The sequence below is a fragment of the Lutjanus erythropterus genome, chromosome 4 (genome assembly GCF_056507025.1).
Source record: "Lutjanus erythropterus isolate fLutEry1 chromosome 4, fLutEry1.hap2, whole genome shotgun sequence".
NCBI lineage: Eukaryota > Metazoa > Chordata > Actinopteri > Lutjaniformes > Lutjanidae > Lutjanus > Lutjanus erythropterus.
In genome coordinates, this window is record NC_139320.1 from 34,421,907 (window position 1) to 34,444,171 (window position 22,265).

The following is a 22,265-nucleotide window of genomic DNA, read 5'->3' on the forward strand; positions in this document are numbered from 1 at the left end:
TTTAAAACCAGGAAAAGACAACACTTATGCCATATCACAATACAACAATATTTTGAATCTAAGATGATATTTAGTCTCATATGACCTTATTAATATAATATCCGTATATTGCCCAGCCCTACTTCATGTTGCTTGTTTTGTCTGACCCACAGTCCAAATCCACAACAAATATCTAATGTACAAATATATAATGTAGGTAGATTAATCAGCGAATCATTTCTGCACTAAATAAGCATCAAGTACATGCCGATATGTCAAAAGACAGCTAATACAAACAGTATGTGCGTTTTAACTTGTTAAATATGGTGGCAAATAAAATGGAAAAACTGGAAAGTCTCACTGTCAATTATACATTCCTCCTTGTATACAGTAGTCTCAAATTCCAGCCCGCTGAAACCTTGTAACATTTCACAATTTTAGATACAATTACAAAAGACAGTGTGAGACGGCAATTTCCCTCCTATTAGAGATATGTTTCCTAATTTTACAGGACATACAGCACAGCATCTTGGAAACATTCGCAGCATTTTACATTTGACACAGGGAGCAACTGAGTGTTTATATTTACTGTCATCTACTGTGGCAGCAGTGCAGTCACCCTGCTGTCAGAGAGGAATGCTCACAGAAAGGAAATGAGACAGGAAGGATAACAATGGAAAGAACAGCTCATAGTGAAACACACACAGACACACACACACTTCACATTCAAGTACATTCTTGTGTAATCAAAATCATAAATAATCGTGATGACTCACACTGGGTTAAATGACTGAGAGTCTTGTGCAAGGCTTAAAAGATTTCTTTTATACACAAGTGTGTGAACACAAGCACACAGTTAATCAGTGACACACTTTATGGGAGGATGGTCATTCACTGGCAAACATATAAAACAGAAAAAAGTATCCATGAAAAATGACAGTCATCTGTTATGTATATCATCAATTCATCTGACATCTATATAATCATGAGAACAAACTATTTGACTACTAGAGCTGCAACGATTAGTCAATTAAAGCAAATTAGCCACCATCTAATTTGATAATTGCTTATTAATTTGAGTAATTTTTCAATACAAAATGTTAAACATTTGCTGGTTTCTGCTTCTTAAATGTAACAACTTTCTTTTTGTTATCTTTTAAGATAGTAAATGGAGAGGCTTTGGGGTTTAGACTGTTGATAGATTTTTTATTATTATTTTTTTATATTATAGACTAAATCACTTGATTAACCGTGAAACTAATCAGCAGATTAATCATGAAACCGTCATTAGTAGCAGTCCTAATTAATTTAGCATTTATATGTGTAATCACCAGGATATACTATGTGGCCACAGCATAATACTAAATAACACTTAACATGTTTGAGGACACAATTAGCTCTTTTCAAAATGTTGGATGATGAATTTCAGCCAGAAACCTTTTTCTTCAATGTTGAATTAGTGACATTTAAATCCTTGGAGGCAACACAGAGACACAAAACAATACACAGTTGACTTTAAACCGGTAAAAGAAAAGGTCAAGAAAGTTTTCTGTATTACTCTGATTAAAAACACAAATAAAATGCTATCTTGCGTCTGCGGATTTGTAACTAAAATCATATCAGACGTCATAAAGATATATGATCCAGAACTCACCGGACAGTTCCTGAGTTCCTCCTCTGCCGTGTGTGTAAAGCAGCTGTTAAAGGCTGGCAGTGAAGTGGAGGTTTAAGGTTTTACAACAGGGTGTGAAGAAAAAGAAGAAGAAGAAGAAGAAGAAGAAGAAGAAGGGGATGTGCCTGCGGCTTATCTGTTTGCTGCTGTGTGGAGGTTAGCACAAGCATGTGGTTCAAATGAAAGAGGAAACGCTTGTCAAAACAGGGGCAGGTCGATTTAACTGCAGCCTCTTGATACTTTTAAGTGACACAGCTAACAGTTAGCTAGCGTTAGCTTTTAAACTGACTCAAACTAGCTACGGCCAGCTTAAAGGAGTGACGCTAAAAAGCGTGTCCATCCTTGAATACAGAGTTTTAAAAAGTGCCCGTTAGTGAATGAAATGTTAATTCCAAAATTAAATCTTTAGTTTTATATAGTCAACTAGCTAACTGACAGCACGCGACATGAGAGTCGATTTAATAGTGCTGCCTTCAAATGCTCCCCGAAATTTCGACCCACAATCGCTCAGACTTGGCCTCCTTTCAAAAGTGTAAATTCATAACCTTATTGAGGACATGTTGAATGAACAACGGTTTATATATATATTTTAATAAATAAATTGCTGTTAAGTCTGCTTAAATTAAATTACATCAAACTAATTGTTCCTGTTGCACTTTTGAAGAAGAAAATGTTGGAAATGATAAAATTGCATTGCAACAAAAATGTTTTAATCAGGTCATTTCAGGGAGCCTATATGGAGCCCCAAAAAGTTCAATAAGTAAATAAATAAACACTCTTAATTTCATTATTTATTCGATTTTTTATTTAATATATTATATATTACTTGCTTTTTTTATTTATTATTTATAATAGATCACAAATTAAGCAATCATTTCTGGAATAATTTAGTAAAATTTAAAAGCCAAAGTCATTGTTATGAAATTTTCATGATAGCAGTGTTTTTCTTTGTTATTTATTTTTTTTTTTATCTCAAAATGCCCTCTTTCAAAAGTGTGCTTCCACATTTTTATTTCATAATGTCCATATCCACGATGTCATTTGTTATGTCCTTTTTATTACTTATATTGTCGTCACCAACACCCCAGCTATTAGGCAAGTCGGCTGAGCAGAGGCCAGTAAAAGTGACACTATTAAAGCGAAGTGAAATTATTAGATTAAAAGTGGCCCTCTGAAAGGTGATATAATAAAATAAATAATGGAATGAAACAGGTGACACTATGAAGGATGCTATAATGAAATACAACAGCTAAATATTATGTTATTTTTATTTATTCATTTATTTTTTGATAGTGAATACTAGGGCTCCGTATTGGTTCGTTTACAAAATGCATTTGAACTTTTAGAGGTTTTCTGACAGCACTTGAATGCATCATGTGCATTTTTATCCATTCGCCTTTTCTCTGTAATTTTAACTTTGACTGTCATCTTCAGACTAAACAAATACACACAGATGTCACTTACAAACCTTTTTCTCTTTTTTTTCACTTTTTCTTTTGGTAATGGCATCGCTTATTTTAGTGAGCGCAAACACTGGTAATTTTGGCACATCCTTGTTTCCGTAGATACGGAAGTACTGTTTCACAACCACCATCAGGGCTCCGGCGTGACATTCACCGGGTTATCAAGAGTCGGGGGTTGTGTTAAAGGAGGAATACGACCGCCCTGTGCCCGACCGAGCCGTCGTCAAAATGAGAGTATTAAAAGCTGGTCTGTGTTTGGCTAAAACGCATGTTTTGGCACCGGGAAGCGTCACTCTTAAAAAGGTAAGGTTAGGTAACCTGAGGGGTCTGCAGTTCTACCGAGCTGGCTTCAAACCTGAGCCAAGCTGCTCTGCCATCAGTTCTCTGCATTTCACAATCGGTAAACAGACAGAAAGGTCTGAATATCGATCTTCCTCTGTTTGATCTCCGCAGGTGCTCATCAACAGCTGTCGGACATGTTCCTCCGGTGTCCTTCCCAACGAGAGGATCCGAAACATCGGGATCTCAGCTCACATCGACTCGGGGAAGACGACCCTGACCGAGCGTGTCCTCTACTACACCGGCAGGATAGCAGAGATCCATGAGGTGAGAACCGGGGCTTTGTTTTTGTGCTAATCTACTGTCAAGAGCTTTGAGAGGTGTCGGTGTCCAGCAGCATCCATGAGCTGTTTTCCTTCTGTGTGGGGCGCAGGTGAAGGGGAAGGACGGTGTTGGTGCCACTATGGACTCTATGGAGCTGGAGAGACAGAGGGGCATCACCATCCAATCAGCTGCTACATACACCATGTGGAAGAATCACAACATCAACATCATTGACACACCAGGTACTAAACGTTGTACTCAATCTGAGGTCCTTTGAATACAAAATTGTGCATGTTGACCCTTTTCGTTGCGATTTGTGTAGGTGCACAAATGGATAATAATGCAATACCTGCAGTACATAGGCATAGTATTGCATTTCAACAGGGATGGGTCAGATTCTTTTGAAATGTAGTTGGTTACTGAACATAAATTACGTAGCAATTTTTAATCAGTATAATATTCCTTTGGGTTACAAAAAATGTAATCTATTCTTGGGTGACGTAACTTTATTTTCTGGCTTGCAAAAATTGCTGGACATCAGGGCTGAACAATTAATACCAGAATTTTCGAAATCACAATATGACCAAGTGCAGTATCCAAAACACAGAACCAAATAGCAAGTTTTTGAAAAAGGATAAATATGTGAGAAAAGAGCATTATAACAAAGTACTGTAGTGCTGCAGGGCTCTGGGCTACACATTTTGTTCTTCAGATGAAATAAAACATGTTTGTTTGATAAAGACCCCAGCAAATATCAAATCATCATGGTTGTGATGGGTTTTTATGGTAACAATTGAAATTGTAATGCAACAATGATCATTCCCAATAATCACATTGGAATGGCAATTTCAGTCAAAATAATCGCAATATGACTTTTTTTTTTTTACCGCCAGCCCTTCTGGACATTTTTGCATTGCACATGTTTGAAGTCAAAGTGATGGCGATGTTGCTGGAATGGAAGGATAGTTTGGAGGGGCTGCTGCTGCTTGAGCCTTCTGTCTTAACTCGACACACTGATCTACCAACAGATCCCTCACAATGTGGAGCAAGAGTTAAATAAGCTTTGCTTATCTTGAAAAATAACTTTCATAATTTAAAAGTGCCATGTTTTAAAGATTCAATTAGAATGTTATCAAGTAATCTTTGACAGTGAAACTATAATATAATTACAAATATTTTTGACTTATTATAGTTATTTATTTTTTGGAATCTGTAATCTATTATCTGCTACTGCCTAACCCTGCACTTCAATAAAGTTTGGGTGAGTGTGAAGGATAGTTTAAAAATGTTCAGAATTGGAGAAGCATGCATTGAGATGTGCTAAATTTTAGTCTTTATTGTAGGTCAAGCTTCAAAAGTGTTGGATTGTACATTTCCCATGAAGCACCTTGATAGACCCTACATGCCTAGTAAGAAAGGTCCATTAGGATTAATTTCTCAGACTATGAAACTCTTGTGTAAACTCAGTGGAATGCCCCTTTAAGGCCTCTACCATCTCATGTGATATTGTGCTTCAGTAGTGCACAGTTTCAAACAAGAAGACACTGGTGACTTTGACACAGAAACAACATAATGTAAGATTTCATGTTAGAATTTGTTGCAAGAAAGAAAAGTAACATTTTCGTAGCTTTATTGTGTAGTAGTCGTCAACAGACTGACTTGTAGTTATTTGTTTAGGACATCTGCAGTTGTAGTGTAGAATAATTACACTGTCTAAGTGTATACAAGTTATAGGCTAAGTGCTTAGCTTAGTAAACTTTTTTTAATTGAGGAAGAACAAAAATACATTCATTTAAATTATCAGTAAAAATAACTTTTTAACATCACTAGATGTGTACTTTATGACTTTAAAAAAACAGAGCTCAGATTCCATGATCAGCTACCATTGAGTCTTGTTCTACTTGAGGTTTCTGCCTGTTGAAAGGAAGTTTTTCCTTGCCACTGTCGCCTTAGTTCTTGCTCTTTGTGGGAACTGTTGGGCAGTGGTGGACAGTAGTGAAGTACATTTACTTGAGTACTGTACTTAAGTACATTTTTTGAGTATCTGTACTTTACTTGAGTATTTGTTTTTCTGGAAACTTCTGACTTTCACTCCACTACATTTCAAAGACAAATATTGTACTACATTTCTAGGAAGGTTGTTGTTACTTTTTGACTAAGCACATCTTTGAAGTCAGCTGTTGGTGTTTTTTTCTTTTTTAAAATGCAATTGGTCACATGCTGTGTTCCTCACAAAAGAAAACCAATCACAGTAGCTCCTTTCAAATGGGACTGATGTAATTTTTCAATATTTTCAATTTTGTTTTTATCGGTGAAAAATACCACATAATTCATGTATATATATACTGCCTCTGAAGACAGAAAGAAATCTCAGTTATTTGACAGACTTGGAGAACTTCTTACAGTTATCTTCAATCTAATTTTATGATGTGATTTTAATACAGTTACATCAGAAAATGACAATAACTGTCCTTTTTGGTTTTGATTGTATTTCTATGCTGAAGTTTTTATAGGTGTTTCTATAGGCTTTGTGTAGCAGAGTGGTTCTACAAGCATCAGTGCATCATTAGATGGTTTCAGAGAGTTACAAGCTTCTGTAAATGCATCATGAAAACAATACAGCATGTATTGATATTAGAAAATGTACTTTGTAATTTGTACTTTTGAATACTTAAGTATTTTTAAAAACATGTACTTTTGAATACTTAAGTATTTTTAAAAGCAAGTACTCTAGTACTTTAACTCAAGTAAAATTTTGACTGAGCAACTTTCACTTGTAGTTGAGTAATATTTGACCAGGAGTATCTATACTTTGACTCAAGTACTGGGGTTGAGTACTTTATCCACCACTGCTGTTGGGGTCTTTGTAAATAATATTAGAAAGACAATGGTGTAGACCCGCTCTCTATATAAACTGACCTGAGATAACAAGCTACAAAATATAGTTAAAAACAAATTAAAGGCAGATTTTCACTGACTGTCCATTCAATGTCAGTGGACCTAAAGTTGCCCAGGTTACACAGGAATACTGTCAACATTTAGACATTGTAATGAATATGCAACTGCAGTTAAATGCACAGATTGCTCTGGTAAAAATGTCATCACTGACTCAAAAAATGCTCCAAAATGCAGGCAATCCTGGTGGGTGCTGACCACTGAATCCTCCCCTGTTTGACCTCATCTCTTTCCTCCATAGCTCACAACTCTCTAGTCTTTATTAAAGGCAGAAACTGTGCTTCACAAAAATAGTTTTGAATGCTATGGAAGGTAGAAGAGCATAAGATTTTAGCCACCGGGACTAAACCTCACATGTGAAAAGTATCGGTTTTTCATCTTTATACTATGTTTTTTGTTTAAATGTGTCACTATCCCTGTTGTTTCTCCAGGTCACGTGGACTTCACCATTGAAGTGGAGCGAGCATTGCGCGTGCTGGACGGAGCCGTGCTGGTTCTGTGTGCTGTGGGAGGAGTCCAGTGTCAGACCATGACAGTGAACCGGCAGATGAAACGCTACAATGTCCCCTTCCTCACCTTCATCAACAAGCTGGACCGCATGGGTGCCAACCCCAGCCGAGCCCTGCAGCAAATGAGGTGCAGTACACTCACACTGTGCACAGCAGTTACACAAAGATTCACCTGATACCTCAGTAGTAGATAAAGTAGCATTATTTTGTGTGTGACCATTGGAGCTTGTTGATGAAATAATTTTTTTTTAAGAAAGTATAGTTCATACTCTTGACATTAAATCATCATTCCACAAACAATTTTATAATCAGCTGTTGTTTTCCTTCCTGTGTTTGTGTTTACATTACTTTCTCTTTGTCTTCTTCAGAACCAAACTGAACCACAATGCAGCGTTTGTGAACATCCCCATCGGCCTGGAGGGGAACATGCGCGGTATTATCGACCTTGTAGAGGAGAGGAGCATGTACTTTGAAGGACCGTTTGGGTGAGGGATTCCTCATGTGGTAGCTTGACCAAGAAGAGATCCCTAATAAGTTTTAAAGACTTCATGTTTATTTGGCTGATTCTTTAGCAGCAAGAATAGTTAGTTTTTTTTTATCATAAATGCTTTTGAAGACAGCTTGGCTACAGTAGAATTAAAAGACCTGTGATTATCAGTGACAAAAGTCATTCAGATATTTATCTGTGAAGTTGATTTCTCTCACTGTTTCACAACTTATGAACTTCCTCAACGATACAAAGCTGATTCAGTTTTTCCTCCCTGCAGTCAAACTATCCGCTATGATGAGATCCCAGCAGATTTTCGTGCTGAGGCAGAAGACCGGCGGCAGGAGCTGGTGGAGTGTGTGGCTAACGTTGATGAAATCTTGGGCGAGATGTTCTTAGAGGAAAAGATTCCCACCAATGACGACCTGAAGGTTTGTATCTTTTAAACAGAGGGTGTGTGTGAAATCTCCAAAATGTAGAACAGGGGAAGCGCCTCTCTTTCTGTCGAAAACTATGACTTAGAGTTGATTCATTATTCATTTAAAAATAGCTTTCATGATAAATTCTCATTATGTAAAAAGGTTCTACAGCCATGCCAGCAGCTTTATCTGATCAAACACAGGTTTCAGTCTTGAAGCCTACGCTGGTTTATTTTGAACATCGGTTGTGGAACACATATTATAGATTAAAGAAAAAAAATCTCTTTTTTTTTTTTCAGGCCAAGTCATATTTTCCATCAACAATTTGTCCCCAGTTAGCCCTCAACACTTGCCAAACAAATAACATGATATGTAAAACTATAAGATTTCAGCACCACCTTGACACATAACCATTGCTGCTGTTCTCTTGTGCAGCCATCAGACTGTAAAAACGCCCACACGATATTTAAATGGTCAAAACCAACAGGGTTAGAGGAGAAGAGGGTGATTCTGAGCAGCTTTTCTATTGCTAGTTTGTTTTTATGTAATTTCAAAGCTGTTCACAATCTAAGAAATAGACTAAATTTTTCATAATGTCAATAAAATTTAATTTCAGTATGGGGTGAAACCTGCATTTCTTTCCAAAAATCATGACCTTTTTTGGTGTGAGTTGCAGCATTTTGGTGATATCAGCCATGTCAGTGTTCTCTCCAGTATACCAGGACTAAATTGCACTCAGCTTGAGTGCTCGAAGCACCAAAGAAGTGCATGTGAAAAATTCAAAACAGCCTCAAGATAATCCACAGACCTTGCTGTGAGCAGTTCCGTGTAGGAACTACTTGTAGGATCTGTGGATTATCTTGAGTAACCAGGTCATGTTTTGTTTTGACTTTTTTACATGTATTTTTTTGGTGCTTTGAGCACCACAAACTGAGTGCCATTCAGTCACAGTATATAGGAGAGAAGATCTCTCTGGTTGATATCTCCAAAACCCTGCAGCTCACACCAAAAAAGTCTAGATGGATAAATTGCACTACAGGTCAGGATAAAAAAAAAACTACATTTGATTTTAGAGTGAACTGTACTTTTAAGCTAACAGCAGTAGCACTGACAGAACGTAATTTCTGCTACACTCATGAGGTGACACTAGTTGTCATGAAACCTGTAATCTTCTGTGCTTGTTCCAACACTTGTTAGTCTGAAGATGTATCAGAGTCATGTATTAAATGTTGTTCATTGAAATGGAAGGATTAAAATATCATGCATGCATTTTGTGCCATGTTTCCGGGGGGGCTGCACAAAATGTTTCTGAGGGCTGCCATTTGAGAGGCCCTGCAGTAGAGAAAAAGTCAGATGATCACCTAGTATGATTTGTGCTCTGGCCACCATGAATATATGTGCCAAATTTAATGTCAGTCCATCCAATAGCTGGCCTGTGGCTGGACCAAAGTGGTGGACTTGGACTCTAGCCTTGCCAGAGCCACATCACTAGCATGGCTAATAAAAATAAGGCATCTTTGAGATCTAATTTTGACTTCAAAAACATGAGCATCTATTCATTTAAAGTCAACAAACAAGATTTTGAAAACCATTCAGTATTCCTAACACTCCAGTCTAAACTGGGACATGAACCCTGTTTGTGTGAAGAGTAAAAATCATGTTGTTCTTGTGACTTCACTCTCTTCCAGGCTGCCATCCGCAGGACCACAGTGCAGCGTGTCTTCACTCCGGTGTTGGTGGGCACAGCACTGAAGAACAAGGGCGTCCAGCCTCTGCTGGATGCTGTCCTAGACTACCTGCCGAACCCAACTGAAGTCAAAAACTACGCTATCCTCAATGACGAGTGAGTGCAGACTGGGGTAGTTCATTTGCAAACTCTCCTCAAATAGTGACAGTAGATTCAATTTTTCATTTATTCTTTTATGCACTAATGTCAGTGGGTTTGTCACTGTGTTAGAGACGTCAGTGAACCATCAAAGATTCAAATGGACCCTTCCAGAGACTCGACACACCCCTTTGTTGGTCTGGCCTTCAAACTGGAGGTAAGATAATCTTCTTTATCTTTGTATCTGCAGTTTGTCTTAACAGGAAGGTCTTATTCTGTCGTGCTTTCTTATTTCCTGTTTTTTGTAATCATCAACAGGCTGGGAGATTTGGCCAGCTGACATACGTGCGCGTGTACCAAGGCTGTCTGAAGAAGGGGGAATACATCTACAACACACGCACCAGCAAGAAAGTCCGAGTTCAGAGGCTCGTGCGTCTCCACGCTGATCAGATGGAGGTAATAGCGAGTCGGCGTACGTCAGCAGGCTGTCAAAGGTCACAGTTTTCCATCTGTGGTTTGCAGTTTAAACATCAGAGCAACATGACTGGTCAGAGTGGTTAGGTTCCTCTTTTGGCACCAGTCAAGTGTAAAGATAACAACCACATCCCCTGTGACACCAGAGGAACATGTTTCCATCTTTCTAGCATCAAAACAACACATGACAATGTTTTATTAGACATCTGGATCAATTCAACCTGAAAAATTCACAGTTTACCCTGTTTTATCCTTTGTTTCCTTTCTGTGTATGCTGTGTCAGGATGTGGATGAGGTCTATGCAGGAGATATTTGTGCTCTGTTTGGGATTGACTGTGCTAGTGGAGACACTTTTACCTCCAGGACCAGCGCTAACCTGTCCATGGTGAGGAACCAAAATGTTTTCACCTGTGAAAGAGCAAAAAACCTGCTCATTTTAAGATGTTTTTGAGAATTATTATTCTTTTCCTTCTTTACTCCCAAGACATAAGGAGAATTTTGTCATCAATTTGTCCCACAGGAGTCTATTCATGTCCCAGAGCCTGTCATTTCCATGGCAATGAAGCCAGTAAACAAGGTAAAATAATGTTTTCATTTACCCAATTTTAACCCCAAAAATCAAAGTCTAGAGTCTAAACTGCATCTCTTAACATCCTTTATTATCTTTCCTCTGAGCAGAATGACCTGGATAAATTCTCCAAAGGCATCAACCGATTCAGCAGGGAAGACCCAACGTTTAGAGTGCATTTTGACACAGAGAGCAAAGAAACCATCATCTCAGGAATGGGCGAGCTGCATCTTGAAATCTACTCCCAGGTACCCAGTCAAGGATGTTCTGCATGTGCGTTACAAGATGTCTCGTGCTGATGGTCCTTTATATCTAGTTAGTATTGATTTGTGAAGATTTTGAGCTGTGAGATGTAACTCTCTCTGATGCTCAGTGCTATTTGGTCTGTGGTAAGTGCCAACAATCTTTAGACTCAGAGATTATTTTAATCTGTGATTCGTTCTTATTAAAGTTTGGCAAAACTAGTTTTAAATGAGTAAAACCAGTGTAAAATTTTGCAGACCAAACCAAAACAGAGTTTAATCAATATGGAGATGTTTGCTTACCCAAATTAAAATAAAGAAAAAATAAATTAGAGCGCTGTTGGGCTCTAGTAAGTATAAGTAGGGGGAGGAGAGAAAATGGATAACTTTTAGCTGCTCTGTATTTTTTAAACATTTTACATTGTTTTCTAGTTAGCATTTAGCTAAAAGTCAAAATAAAAACTTTATATTGATTGCTAGCTATTTTAAGTTAAACCTTCTCAAGTCTAAAGTTAATACTGGATCACAGTTTCATCTAGATTTTAAAGTTTTGGGGCCTGAAGAGAATTAAATAAATAAATAAAAGAGGCTTAAATTTAATCTTAATTTTAAACTAATTTCAAAGTTTGGTGCAACATAAAGTTAAACCGGTTTAATTTAAATTGATTTAATAAGGTTAAAAATCTAAATGTTATTGTTGTTGCAAGCCAGCCAGAGTCTTAAATCAGTATGAGTTTTTATTTACACATCCTTTGTCGTCACTGTCTGTCTTTATGAAGAACAAAAAAAGATTGTGTTAATGATTGTAACTTGACAAGTAAGAAAGACGCCGTTAACCAGATGCCACTGAGAGGTGTTTCTGAAGTGACACCAAGATAAGATCTCGAAACTTCAAACTGCATGGCACATTAAAGGATAACTTGGGTATTTGTCAACCTGGTCCCTGTTGCCGCCAGCAAAAGTGTCTGATAATGTTATAGAAAGAACCTCTGCAGAGAGAGAGAGAGAGAGAGAGAGAGAGAGAGAGAGAGAGAGAGAGACTGGTTGCTTTGAACAGAGCGATATAGCAGCTGTCTCTAACAACAATACTCATCAATATACATGTTTTCTTTAATGCTGTCAGTGGCAAAAACAAGCACTTTTAGTGGACATACTTTGACAAAGACAGAGGCCTTACAATACATCACTTTTGTGGCTGCAGTGCTCTCCTTCAATACTGGACCAATTTCAAAAATGGCTGTCCCTGGTGGTCATTTGACACAAAAACACGGGAAAGTAGGGTTCAGGTTGAAAAATATGAAAGTTGCCCTTTAAATATGTATTTTAGTATGTAAATTCTCTGCATAAAATAAGATTTTTCCTCATATTTTAAGGCGTTTTACCTTAAAATCTCACATCTGACCTGTTTGTTATTGCAGAGGATGGAGAGGGAATACAGCTGTCCCTGTGTGATGGGAAAACCCAAAGTGGCTTTCAGAGAGACGATCACCAGTCCTGTATCGTAAGTGCTGATCTCCTCACACGCGCACACAGACACACAAACGGAGATAACAGTCTACATAAACTGTTTATTTTGGAAAAAATACAGCAGCCAAAAGTGCTACGATGTACACGATGTACTGATATCATCATTATATATGATGGGTTCAAATGTTGAGCTGCGAGCATCAGCAGCAGATCTTGGCTTTTGTACTTGCAGCACAATTATATACACATTTATGCTCCAATAGCTGAATACAAGATGTGAGCAGCAAGGTGTTGTTTTGGTTGTGATGGCAGTGTGATGAAAGTCAGCAGTTTAGTTTGTGTTTGGCGGTTTTTCACACTCGTGGCAGTGCGGCAGCTGTTCCATCTGTAGCACTTTGACTCCCTCTGCAGGAGACCATGTGAACAGCAGCTTCCAGTGAATAATTTCCTGCAGAAATAACACAGATAGTCACATTAACATCACATATCAGGTAGTAAAACTGCACCTCACATGGTGCGCATTCATCATGTTCTTCTCTACTAACTAGTACCAGACCACTTCACTGTAAGATGCCACTATGCTGAAGTTATTAGCTGCTTCATCAACTGGTTATTCCGATCATTTTAGTTATTAATCAGAAAAAATTGTGGTTGGCTGATATGAGTTGTTCAACTGCTAATGCCAGAAATAAGAGAGTGATGCAACTGATGGCTGATGTATATCACAAAGAAAAGTTGTGCATAATTCCATTATTTAATGCACAATTACAATTTCATATACATGGTTATTTTAGCAAGAAACATGCTTTTAGATATTTTTTTTTATTAATTAATGAAATAGTGTTGCAGTATGTCAGAATTGGTATCAGATATATGCAGATATGTCTGCAGACATTTTGTGTTTATCTGCCTTGTGAGTGCAGACATCTGGCCAATGCTGATTATCTCGAAATGTGAGATAATCAACCTGATTAATCAGTGTGTTGCTAAAAAGAAATGTAGCACATTAGTGTCTGCAGCCTCATAAATGGTGCAAATTAGCTTTCATGTCTGATTCAAATAACTGAAAAAGGATTAAATAAGTTTAGTTTGGTTATAAATTAGTCTGAACAAGAAGTGTTGAGACAAATATATTGATCAATAAATATGTTTAAATATTTTTAGGAGTGATGGTGAAGATGAATGATATTTTCATTTTCAGGCATATTAACCATTAAATAATAGTCTGTGGTTACCTGGGAGACCATCTCATGCAGCAGTATGTGATAGTCAAACTTCAGCTGCTCGTTCTCATTTGGCTGCAGAAGACAAAAGAAAAACAAATGATAGAAACTGATCCCAATGCAAATATTAGACACTGCATGGTGTGCAGATTCCTTTCTGCTGCAAACTTCACTTCGTGACAGAATGTTTAATCTTCCTTTTATGCCTTGTAAAATGTGCTGTACATTGACCATGGATTGTGCCCTTAAAAAGGAAAAAAATATCCAATTTACTTAACAATTTTACTTCTCAGTTGGAGGATTACCCACCATCCTCAACAACAGATAAAACAACCTACCAGCTGTGTGACGTTGGCCACCTGAGCCATGTTGTACAGAGTGTTTTCAGTGGATTCGTTCAGCATGACGAAGCTGGAGGCCACAGTGCCGAGGTGCCACAGAGGCTTCATGTCAGGCTCGATGTGACCGTAGCTGTCTGTAGGTCAGAACATCAGCCAGTGTGTTAAGAAGGAAGTTTATGTCTGCATGGCGTTTGATTATACCACATATATCTTGTCATGTAAACGTACTGTCATTTGTTAACACTGAGTTCACTCACAAAAACCACAAACAGTAACAGTGTTGAAATCCCAAAATGCTGCAATTTCAAACTGCCCTTGTTGTGCAACGTCTTACTGTCTGTGTTGATAAAGAGCAACAGTTCGTACAGTTCGTTTTATCGTACATACCAGGTAGATATTGTGCAGACAGCAGGCTTTGGTTCTTCTTGTACTGCTGGTAAAAGGCCTCCTCCTGAGCTTTGGTGTCATTTTTGAGGAGCTCCTCACATGAGGCCTGAACCTGGGCTGAGCGCTGAGGTTCTCCTCTCAGAAACAAAACCTCTGCAGAACAGTTCTCTGTAGTCTGTTTAAGACAAAAACGGAGGATTTAAAAAAAAAGAAAATAGAGGAAAGGCAGATAAGAAAAAAATTTAAAGAAGACAGAGTTATTACATTTTGTAAAAATCTGTGATATATGCCATATAAATAAACCGCTGTCATAAATTAATACTGAAGAATTTCAGAAAAAGAAAGCTGTGGAGGGAGTACGCAGGACAGAGGCGTAGTCCATTCGTTACAGTGGCAGCCGGTGAGTCACAGTTGCACCACACTGCCTCCTTTTATGTGTGGTCTAAGTTAAATCTTGTCCGACCTGCTCACTCTAAAGCCAGAGATTAATCAGCTACACACTTTAAACAAAAACTTAAAATATCTTTTTTATAAGCTTAAAGTAACGTAAATGTCAATTAATGCAGCTAGTTAAACACTGATTATTCCTATTTGAGAAGTTACGATGCAAAAACACAGGCTACAGGCCAACTCCAGTGAGGACTAAAGTCAGTCTTACAGTACAGAGTGGATCAAAGGTTTTTAATGATCAAGTTCAGGAACAAAATATGTAGTTTTTTGTCTAATTTAAAGACTCTTTTTAACATCTAGCCAGGGATAAATGACTGATTTTCTTGTTTTGTTCTTTTGATTAAGGTGCACTGTCTGTGTAAAAACCAAAATAATCAAATTAAACCAACCACTACATAATCTGCCAAACCAATCCATTACAAAACGTTAAATTCAGAACTCTGCTGCAAGGCTTTAAACTCAAACCAGAAAAAAAAAAAAAAGAGCACATCACCCCTGTTTTAACTAACTCGTACTGACTCCCAGTATCTTTACGATTGGGACTGGCCTACATTACTGATTCTTTGTTGTTTTATAATCTTTCACAACCTCTTATATCCTCCACTACTATCTTTTAAAATACAAACTAGCACACAATTAAGAAAATCACCTATGCACCTCACGCAGTATTTGCCTGTTTTTATCTATTCTCTTATCCCTTTACTTTATTGTAAAACACTGAGTTATACTCCCTTTATGAAAGGTGCTATAAAAGTAAAGTTTCTTCTTATTATTATTATTAAATCTGGGGCACGCTAAACTATGTACTCCGTATTAATAAAACAGGTCTAGACTGACAGATAGATGGGACTGTGTCTCATAGTGCGATTTAAAAAAAGAAAACATATCTTACATTGCTGATCAGCTCCTGCACTGAGATCTCCAGCTGATACTTTCTCCCAGAGTCTGCCACATCCTTAAAAAGGGATGAAAAAACACAGTTAATAATAGTCAGAGCTTGTAATCCCTTCACTTTAAACTAAACTCTTGACAGTTAACAGACCTCTGCGTTCCCGCTGTAGACCGTCTGCAGTCCGAACAGCCTGTATGGAGAGCCGTAACGGGTGTTGAGGTAGTGTTGGACCACTTTGGCGGCCCTCTGTGCAGGATGGTGGTTGGGGTTCAGCTCTCCAGTCGCCATCACATCCTCTTCAGCCTCCTCCTCTTCCTCTAATATGTTCTGCTGTTGTTACAGAGCAAGTACAGACGATGAGAGAAGGAATAATGAGAAGGAAGGAGCAGAAGCTGTAGTTGTGAACAGGGATGGGCTTCAACCCCCTGAAGGACTTTGACCCTCAGGTGTCAGCAGGGTGGAGCTTTTGTCTTGTGTTGGTTTGTCTCCACATAAGGAAGGCATCACAATGAGAACATCCAGTGAGGGAAGTGGAAAGGAAAACAAAGTGACAGAGAAAGTGAAATAAGTTTGATCTTGCCTGTACCTGGAACGCTCCCACTTCCTGCCTGTTAACTTGGCAGGTGGAAACTTTTATCTGTCCGGTGTTCAGTCTCAGCTGCTCCTCATGCAAACTGAAAGACTACTTCCCACTTCCTCTGACACCAGAGCTCTGAGGACTGCCCACTTTTTTTAAAGAGACAGAACTCCCTTCTGTTGTTTCCTCTCCTCCTTACTGAACCAGCTTCACATAACAGGAAACAGGGTAGACCCTTAAAAATTCATTCAACCTAATGCAATTAAATTACACAGGAAATGTCAAATTTAACCGGAGATTTTATGCATTTTGGTGTTTTAAAGGCCAACATCGATGAGATCTAATATTTTCACTCTTACTGACCATCACTAATTAACTGAAGTCTCTTTACAAACAGAGGTGTAAAACCCACTCAGTCTGTAACTTACTCGTGTCACTTTTTATTCAAGAACAACATGATACTTCTTTTTGTCAGTCAATTGACACTCTTTGACAGAAAAATCCCCAAATGACTAAAACTTGCCATTAATCATGGTGCACTAATGCAGATACTTAAAGACAAAATTAATTAAGGATTGAATCAAATTAATTTGGAAACACTTTACTTGAAGGGATGTTCATAAGACTGACATCATACTTCTGATGAATTTGAAGGAGTCGTGATGAATATTTATGACAACTGTCATTAAGCTTCATTTGGTTCATTATGGCATTTTTAATGCAAAGTTGACTTGTTTGGGAATAATAAACATTTGTAAAGACTCCATGTCCATAATTTTTCATGTCAGTGTTATGCACAGTTATTATAGCTTTGTACTTTTTATTAGTGTCTGATTTTATTTTTTTGTTAATGTTTTTTCGGTTTTGTTTCAGTTAGCAGACTAAATTTAAAGACTTTTCCTGTATATTTTTATTTAACTGAAGCAGTTTTGTACGTATGTAATATTAGTTCAGTTAGTTTTTTTTTCTAAAGTAGTAACTATTTTTTTTTTAGTTAAAAAAAAAAACACACCAAACTTTATATACTGTATATATGATCCTATGATGAGAAATTTATGCTTTAATTTTTTAGTTTGCAGTTATAATGCCACCTTTAATTGCATTCTGAAGCGATGTGTATTTTTGGTACCAACTCATGATTTTGGTGCTGTCATGTTTGTTTGGGTGGGAACTAAAAATTAGTCATGACATCATGTGTACCACAGGGTTACATCGAGTTGCTTTAAAGATGCTTAAACAGAGCAGCCCCTGACAGATGGCTCAAAATGTGAATATTTTGTCTGATATTTCCTGCAGGTTTGACTTCACTCATAAGAAGCAGACAGGTGGCTCTGGGCAGTACGGTAAAGTTGTAGGAGTCCTGGAGCCTCTTGATCCAGAGAACTACACCAAACTGGAGTTTGAAGACCAGACTGTTGGAACAAATGTCCCGAAGCAGTTTGTACCAGCTATTGAGAAGGTTTACTTTTCTAACTTTAATGTACTGCAACTATATAAATGTGAAATGTCTCAGAACTAATAGAACTGTTTTGAAGCCATGCTCTTAATTGTCTCCCATTGTTTCTTCCCATCATGCTGCAGGGCTACAGAGAAGCCTGTGAGAAGGGACCCCTGAGCGGCCACAAAATCTCAGGAGTCAGATACATCCTGGAAGATGGAGCTCATCACATGGTCGACTCCAACGAGATTTCCTTCATTCGAGCAGGAGAGGGCGCTCTAAAACAAGGTGAGGACATCATTAGATCTGACCTGGTTTTCTTTCCTTCCTCGTTGTCTTGTGAGTTGTTGTTAATGCTGGTGTCTGTCTGCTCTCCTCAGCGATGGACAAGGCAAACTCGACCATCCTGGAGCCGATCATGTCTGTGGAAATCGTAGCTCCTCAGGAGTTTCAGGGAGTTGTGCTTGCTGGCGTAAACCGTCGACACGGTGTCCTCACAGGACAGGACGGAGCGGAAGGATACTTCACTCTGTACGCTGATGTGAGTCGAGCTTGTGCATTTTTCCCCTCACAGCCTCGCCCTTAACTTTCAGTGTTCTCTCACCTTTCACCACAGTTTGTATTTGACTAATTTCAGCCTGTTTCTCTCAACAGATTCCACTAAACGACATGTTCGGCTACGCCACAGAACTACGCTCCTGCACTGAAGTGAGTTTAGTCTCAAACACTTCATATCTGTAGTCTGTTGTAGTTCAAGTCAAGTTCAGAGGAGCAAAGGTGAGGAGGGAGCACAGGAATCAGAGCTTCTTAAAAGGTTGAAGTTGAATTCAAGAATGAGTACTACAGTCAAAATACAGTCAAAATATTGAGTTGGAGCCACAGATAGTATATTAAATTGGTTGAGGCCTATCCGCTACTCCCAAGACTCAAGGTCAGGCGGGCTGCCTTTAGGTTGCAGGGACACTGAACCTACAGGAGCCCAAGACCAGTGCAACTTTGTATTTTTACACTTGGCAATATAAAACTAAGCCCTACTCTGAAAATACACACTCTGGAGTTCAATGACTGCCTGCCAGAATCATTAACATATTGCTTAACTTAAATGAAACTGCTCACAACACTGTCTGATGGTTATCTTGAGTAATTGGGTCATGATTTCTGGAAAGAGACATAGCTGTTTTTTAAATGTACTTTGATGGCGCTTTGAACACGACAAGCCGGGTGCCATCTAATCTCATTGTGAGCGAGAGAAGGCAGACAGCTGATATCTTCAAAACTCTGCAACTTATGCCAGAACAGTGCCGACGGATAAATACTACTACCACTACAGCTCAGAAGGAAAATATGCTTTTTTAATTTTGGAGTTGACTGCCCCTTGAAATTATGTTTACCCAAAAAGCATGCAGGAAGTTGCGGTGTTTTTCCAGCCTTCAGTCATTCAGGCTGTCTCCACCAATCAGAGGGAAGGGCAGCATCTTTGATGTAGAATGAGACGTGAAAGTTGGAACAAATAAGGAGAGATATATTGTGCTGCTCAGAAATCTTATTTCTGGGAGCTGACAGTTGTGACTCATGGACACACTAATGAGAGTATCAGCATGTTGATGCCGTTTTTCGTGAGGAAACTGAAGTCAAAGTGGAAAAGTCATCATTACAAAAGGAGTCTTAAAATTCTTTACTGATTAGAATTGTAATTTCACAAACTAACATCGTCTATCTTTGTGTATTCAGGGTAAAGGGGAGTACACCATGGAGTACAGCAGATACCAGCCCTGCCTGCCAGCCACACAAGAGGAACTCATCCACAAATACTTAGAGGCTACAGGACAGCTGCCTGCAAAGAAGAACAAGTGGAAGAGCTGAAGTGTGTCACAAACTGTACACTATTACGAACTTTGACGTGACCACCGTCCCTCATCTTGACTTAATAGGTCTTTAATTTCTGGCGCCAGACAAAACTTTGACATTTTACTTTTGTTTTGTAGTTCAAGCTTATGTTTGACCCCTGTAGGAAACATATTTATTACCTTGGTTTTAACACCACTTGACCTCTCAGCTCTGCATCCAAATGATGGTTGGTGAGGAAAGAAAGCTCAGTGTTATGTCTTGAGCTGATAATGGCTTTTGTACTATGTACAGAACAGTCTTGATGTACAAAAGATTGCAACAAAGATCTATATCAGTCTTTTAAAGTGTTGTTCTTCTTCTTTGCACAACATTTAGGTCTCAACAAGTTCTTGATGCAGATACTTCAACAAGATATCTACAAAACAACAGAAAACCAGATAATATCATTACGTTAGCTCCTTTCTCACCTGTCCCATGGTCTCTGTGTCCTCCGCTGTCTCTGGGACACTGTTGGGATGAGCTGACATGTCCACTGAGTGAGCCTCAGGTCTCGTTGTCACATTAGGATTTCCAGTAACCCCAGTTAACACAGCCAGAACAACAATGATCCTCACACTCATTATTGTATGCAGTAAAACACAGATGCCAGGGAAAAGGAAAAACCTCCTGTTTGTGCAGAGTGCAGCAGGGAAATGATCCTCCTGTCAGTGTCAAGTTGTGTAACAGAGGACAGAGGGAGGGAGGGGAAGGGAAGGGAAGAGACTGTCCAGATCCTGCTGTCTTCCTGTTTATTTTCTGTCCTCTTAACTAAACAAACTGCTCCACTTTATCTGGTTCTGCTCTTCGTACGCTCTCATGCAAACTCACTTAAGCTGTCAGCCCCTGAATGTTTCAGCACCCTCACAAGAGGAGATAATTAGTTTAGGAACAGTTATCCCATTAGAGCCGCTGCTGCTCATCAAGCAGCTGCGGTTAATATGTGAGCTTGATGGGTCGCAGCCTCGCCTGCTAGAGCCAGTGCAGGATAGCAGGAGCAAAGTAACTGTGTCCTGGAATTCTGGTGTAGTTAAAATCCAAAATCTACACAGTTTAAGATTAGAAAGCGATATGCAACATCAGGAGGGCAGCTAGAAAAGTAGGCTCATCACAGTCAGAATATTCTCACAGGAAACACTATCAGTTTCTCAGTATCCACTTTGTACGATGATTGTGATAATGACAAGCTGAAGGGGTTTGTTTTGTCTTTTGTATCTCAGTAAGGGTGTTCATGTTTGGTTCCTGAAAAGCTTGAATCAGATTTGTGCATGATACATTTGGTTTGGTAAAGGAGGTGAATCAGAAGTGGAATATTCAGATTAGTAATAGTATTCAGTAGTAGTATGGATCGGATGGGCAGAACATATTTTACACAAAGAAATAACTTAATGCATAAATTTGCAGAATTTACAAAAAGGCTCAAATAATGTAATTAAGAATTAGTTGTGGACAGCATTTCACAGTGTTTATAAAGTTTTCTCCTCACTCAGCTCTCAGTAAGTCTGGGGACTTTTTTCATGGGCGACAAAGAAGTAGCCTATATTTATTACTGTTTACAATACTTGTAAAATCTGACATTCTTTTTTAAATCTACTGCAAAATGAAAGTGAAATCAGTTGAAACCTGTGTTGAAACAGCTGCTAAATGTTGGCAGGTCCCCGCACTTGAGACATGGAGTATCCACCAGTGCAACAATGCCAACACAAACTGACACAATGTTCTTTACATGGGAAGAACCAACTTTGTTTTACATTTAATGTTGAATTTACAAGAAGACATAAATGATTAAGAGCATGCTGTAGCTGTTTCACAAAATTTAAGTTGTTTCACAACTCTCAAAATTGTTCAATTTTTAAGGGAGTCTGAATAATCTTGCTTATTAGCATGTCATTAGCATGTGGGCCTAAAACATGTCTATAATACATGATGGATTTACATTGTGTGGCCGCTTTTATTAGGTACACCTGAGCAATGTAATGTAATCTAATACAACAGCTCTGTCATAAATTAGCTCATAATGAACTACACTATACTGAGCAGTGTTCGGTTTTTGTCCTTCCCATTTGCATTTAGAAACACCTTTGAAAATACTGCACTCCAGTAAACACCATGATAAACTATGACCCCAGTGCAAATTTAAAATTTATTCAGGTTATTCAGTAGAGTGCAGATCTTTGTCAGGCAACAGATAGTGAAGCACCTACTGCAATGGCACCACATCCCCCAGATGCAACCTCTCACCTGGTTGTATGCAAACTTTTTAATGAAGTGTTTCTGTATAGTCTCAGTTTTCTTTGAGATGGTATTGTAACCACGTGTCCTGGGTTCATCTAACTGTGTCTGGTTATCTTGATTTCTGATCCCAATTCTAAACTTTATAAGGAAACGATAAATAGGACGATAAGTTCAA

General features: G+C 38.4%; 2 protein-coding genes across 3 annotated transcripts; one reads left to right on the forward strand and one right to left on the reverse strand.

The window, feature by feature from the left end:
* The first annotated feature begins 1,649 nt into the window (after window positions 1-1,649).
* Window positions 1,650-20,163, forward strand: gfm1 (G elongation factor, mitochondrial 1). The gene is made up of 19 exons (XM_084717768.1): window positions 1,650-1,807; window positions 3,217-3,417; window positions 3,568-3,720; window positions 3,827-3,959; window positions 7,104-7,308; window positions 7,550-7,666; window positions 7,949-8,099; window positions 9,776-9,930; window positions 10,045-10,129; window positions 10,231-10,368; window positions 10,670-10,771; window positions 10,907-10,963; window positions 11,065-11,202; window positions 12,615-12,697; window positions 17,830-17,992; window positions 18,115-18,259; window positions 18,352-18,512; window positions 18,626-18,679; window positions 19,703-20,163. Exons 2-19 carry the CDS (start codon window positions 3,343-3,345, stop codon window positions 19,832-19,834), a joined length of 2,247 nt encoding a protein of 748 aa, XP_084573894.1. The 5' UTR covers window positions 1,650-1,807; window positions 3,217-3,342; the 3' UTR covers window positions 19,835-20,163.
* Window positions 12,751-20,930, reverse strand: lxn (latexin). Of its 2 annotated transcripts, none has more exons than XM_084717767.1 (7): window positions 20,287-20,930; window positions 16,107-16,283; window positions 15,957-16,019; window positions 14,615-14,789; window positions 14,225-14,361; window positions 13,899-13,961; window positions 12,751-13,111 (listed from the first exon to the last, which is right to left on the reverse strand). In XM_084717767.1, the coding sequence occupies exons 1-7, from the start codon at window positions 20,437-20,439 to the stop codon at window positions 12,995-12,997; spliced, it is 885 nt and encodes a 294-aa protein (XP_084573893.1). In that variant the 5' UTR covers window positions 20,440-20,930; the 3' UTR covers window positions 12,751-12,994. The 2 variants fall into 2 exon arrangements, with proteins under 2 accessions (XP_084573893.1, XP_084573892.1); XM_084717766.1 differs by having other exon boundaries at window positions 16,107-16,286; window positions 20,287-20,916.
* Window positions 20,931-22,265: the final 1,335 nt, after the last annotated feature.